Source organism: Leptidea sinapis, chromosome 12 (genome assembly GCF_905404315.1).
Source record: "Leptidea sinapis chromosome 12, ilLepSina1.1, whole genome shotgun sequence".
Lineage (NCBI taxonomy): Eukaryota > Metazoa > Arthropoda > Insecta > Lepidoptera > Pieridae > Leptidea > Leptidea sinapis.
The window spans coordinates 9,320,419-9,323,488 of NC_066276.1; the positions used below are offsets into that span (position 1 = coordinate 9,320,419).

Below are 3,070 nucleotides of genomic sequence, written 5' to 3' on the forward strand. Positions count from 1 at the left end.
ATTTGCGATCTATACAATCTCTTAGGGAAGTTTCTATCATAAATCATATTATGAAGCCCCCAGAGATCCCTAGAGTTAAGTTTAACCATAAGGGTATTTAAATATTTTGGCGTTTGCGTTTATAACTATGATAGGATCCGAGACAGATTAAAAATATTTTATGACAGAAGCAATACAATACTCTTAACTCCGTCGTGACAGCAGAACCATTGTATACTTCTATACTCCGCCTGGCATTATCTTCCCACGAATCAAAATCAAACATAATATTTAATTCGAGTAGTTTATTAGAATTTGTAGGAAGCTCAACAATTGGCCAATAATTGGTATAAAGCTATAATGTATCTTATGAAGCCTACTAGAATTAGTTACAAGCAATCCCTTTTTTATTGTATTATATTAATATATAATAAAATAGTTAGACGTTATTTCGATTATCTACTATATTCTCTAAAAGTCAATAATTAACTTGATAATACTATGATGAATTTATGAGTTCAAGGATCGGCGTAGAGTTTCATTGCTCGTTAAAAATGATTTTCTCGTACACTTTGACCTAGCTAGGTTAGTACCATAATGGTGCTATTATGTACTCGTTACATTATAAAAGTATTATACACCAAGGTCAGTATAAATATTGTTCAGGAAGGTTCGACGGCAAGGTATTTCAACCTTAATTAAAACATTTGGTTGTACTAACTGTACTGGTTTTATAAGACAACTAACGGCCGTTTTCAATAACCTATCTATCCTTAGTTTAACTTACGGATACATTGCTGTAACCGTTTAATGACAAGATCTTATCTATCCATAGTTATGTCCAATATAGTTATAGTACAATGCTATCTGTCAATAGGTTATTGAAATGTAAGTAAGCGTAAAAGGATAGATTTGTCTACCTCTAGTAATACAAACTAAGGATAGATAGGTTATTGTTAACAGCCGTTACAAAGTAAAGTTATGCACTGCAACTATGTGTCATTTGTTGACATTTCGGAATGTATTAGATTCGCAGTAGGTGGGGAGTTGGAAGGCCACAGCCGGATCTTATCACGCGAACAAATATTACACAAACAGTCTTATAAATATTTTATAAACTTTGCGCTATTGACACTGCAAGTAATATGTGGCTAGTGTCCATTTTAATAATTATCATTATAATTTTATCGTTTTATATTTATAACCTAGCAACTCGTGGGATATGTACAAACAGTACGCATTTAGTGGGAAAAGTTGTTATTGTGACTGGTGCTAATTCTGGAATTGGATTTGAAATAGCAAAAGATGCAGCAGAAAGAGGAGCACGGGTTATCCTCGCTTGCAGAAATGAGCAAAAGAGTATAGAAGCAGTTGATAATATTAAGAAATCAACAAAAAACCAAGATGTGTTCTATTATCATTTGGATCTCGCTTCCTTCGCGTCAATCAGGAAATTCGCTGGCATCGTAATTGAGACAGAGAAAAGATTGGACATTCTTATCAATAATGCAGGAACATTGACGGGAGCAAACGACGCAACAGAAGATGGATATTCGTTAATAATGCAAACAAATCACCTTGGTCCATTTATCCTGACAAAGCTATTAATTCCTCTACTGAAAACAAGTGCGCCAAGCCGTGTAATAATTACAGCTTCGGCTATGCACAGAATGGTGAGTGTTAATGCTGAAGACATGAGCAGAAAGCCGAACAGTCGAACTTTAATTAACGCTATAGTTTATTTTAAATCTAAACTTTGTAATATTCTAATGACTTTTGAATTAGATCGTCGATTAAAAGGTACAGGTGTTACTGTAAACTGTTTCGATCCTGGTGTTGTTTACACTCCAATGATTCATTATATTGATTATAAGTTAATACGATACGTATTAATTCTGTTTAGATCATTTTATAAGAAGCCTTGGGAAGGTGCACAGACTTGTATATATTTAGCGGTGTCTCCCGATGTTGAGAATGTTAGCGGGTGTTATTTTAAGGATTGCAAAATTTCTAAGGCAAGTAAAACTGCGCATGATTTAGAGTTGGCTCAAACCATTTGGAATGAGTCTGAGAAATGTGTTAATTTGTAAGTCGTTATGATACTAAATAGTGACGTAGATACATTATTAAAGAGTTTAATCACACAAATTTTGTTTTTTTTTTTAAATTAATTAATTATGAATTTCTACACTGATTGCATTTGGGTCAAACTTTAGAGATAGGATAGTTTCTATTATAATTCGTGACGCCTAATAATTTTTTATTTATAATATAATAGAATATTTAAACGTTCTGTTTGACAGCTCTTTTGATTCAAGATTTACATGTCATTATTTCAAGATCAGGTCACAGCGTTATAATTGTTGATTGGTGTCCGCTGCGCTCCAACTAGATACCGCAGGCGTACTTGAAAAGTGCGGCAACTAATACTACGCCCAAGGCGTACTCGGGCCAATCTCGAACAATGTGTGACGTTGACGTGCCACATGTTCAGTTAAACTTTACTAATAAATGAAACAAAATGCCGGGTTTATAGTAAAACTTTGAAAAAATAATACTACAAGAAATAAAAAAGACACTGGGATCACATATTATTAACATCAGTAAGTATTTTGTATTTTATTAATTTCAATGTAAAATAACACAAAGCGTATGTTATAAAAATTTGAAAGATGCCATTGAGTGTTAAGATGCCACGCACACAAGCATCTAATAGTTGCCGTAATTTAAAAGCTATTGTCCTTAAGTAAAGTGCGGTATCTAGCTGGAGCACAGCGGAGACCAATAACTTGTCATATATTTTTGAATATGAATACGTGTCTGTTATATTTCTAACTCCTTTCACTGATTTAGATTCACGACGACTTTTGACATATTAATAAAAACAGATATTTTTTATTATGAACTAGCTGACCCGACAGACGTTGTTCTGTATATAAAATTAAGTTTATTTTTTACCTCCTGCGAAAGTTAGGAACATATAAATTCAAATTGGTTATTCATTGTAAACTATTCTTTCAATTTGATTTCTGAACAACGGGGGACACTTCAAAGGAAAAACAAAATTGTTGTTTTTATTTAATTCCGAGCA

The 3,070-nt window shown here is 33.0% G+C and overlaps 1 protein-coding gene across 1 annotated transcript; it reads left to right on the forward strand.

Moving 5' to 3' along the window:
* The first annotated feature begins 1,031 nt into the window (after nt 1-1,031).
* On the forward strand, nt 1,032-2,127 carry LOC126967216 (retinol dehydrogenase 11-like). The gene has a single exon (XM_050811709.1). The coding sequence runs from the start codon at nt 1,125-1,127 to the stop codon at nt 2,067-2,069; it is 945 nt and encodes a 314-aa protein (XP_050667666.1). The 5' UTR covers nt 1,032-1,124; the 3' UTR covers nt 2,070-2,127.
* The last annotated feature ends 943 nt before the right edge of the window (nt 2,128-3,070 follow it).

What these genes read in the sequence shown, in the direction of transcription:
- LOC126967216 (XM_050811709.1), top strand. Translation starts at nt 1,125, where the DNA reads ATGTGGCTAGTGTCCATTTTAATAATTATCATTATAATTTTATCGTTT.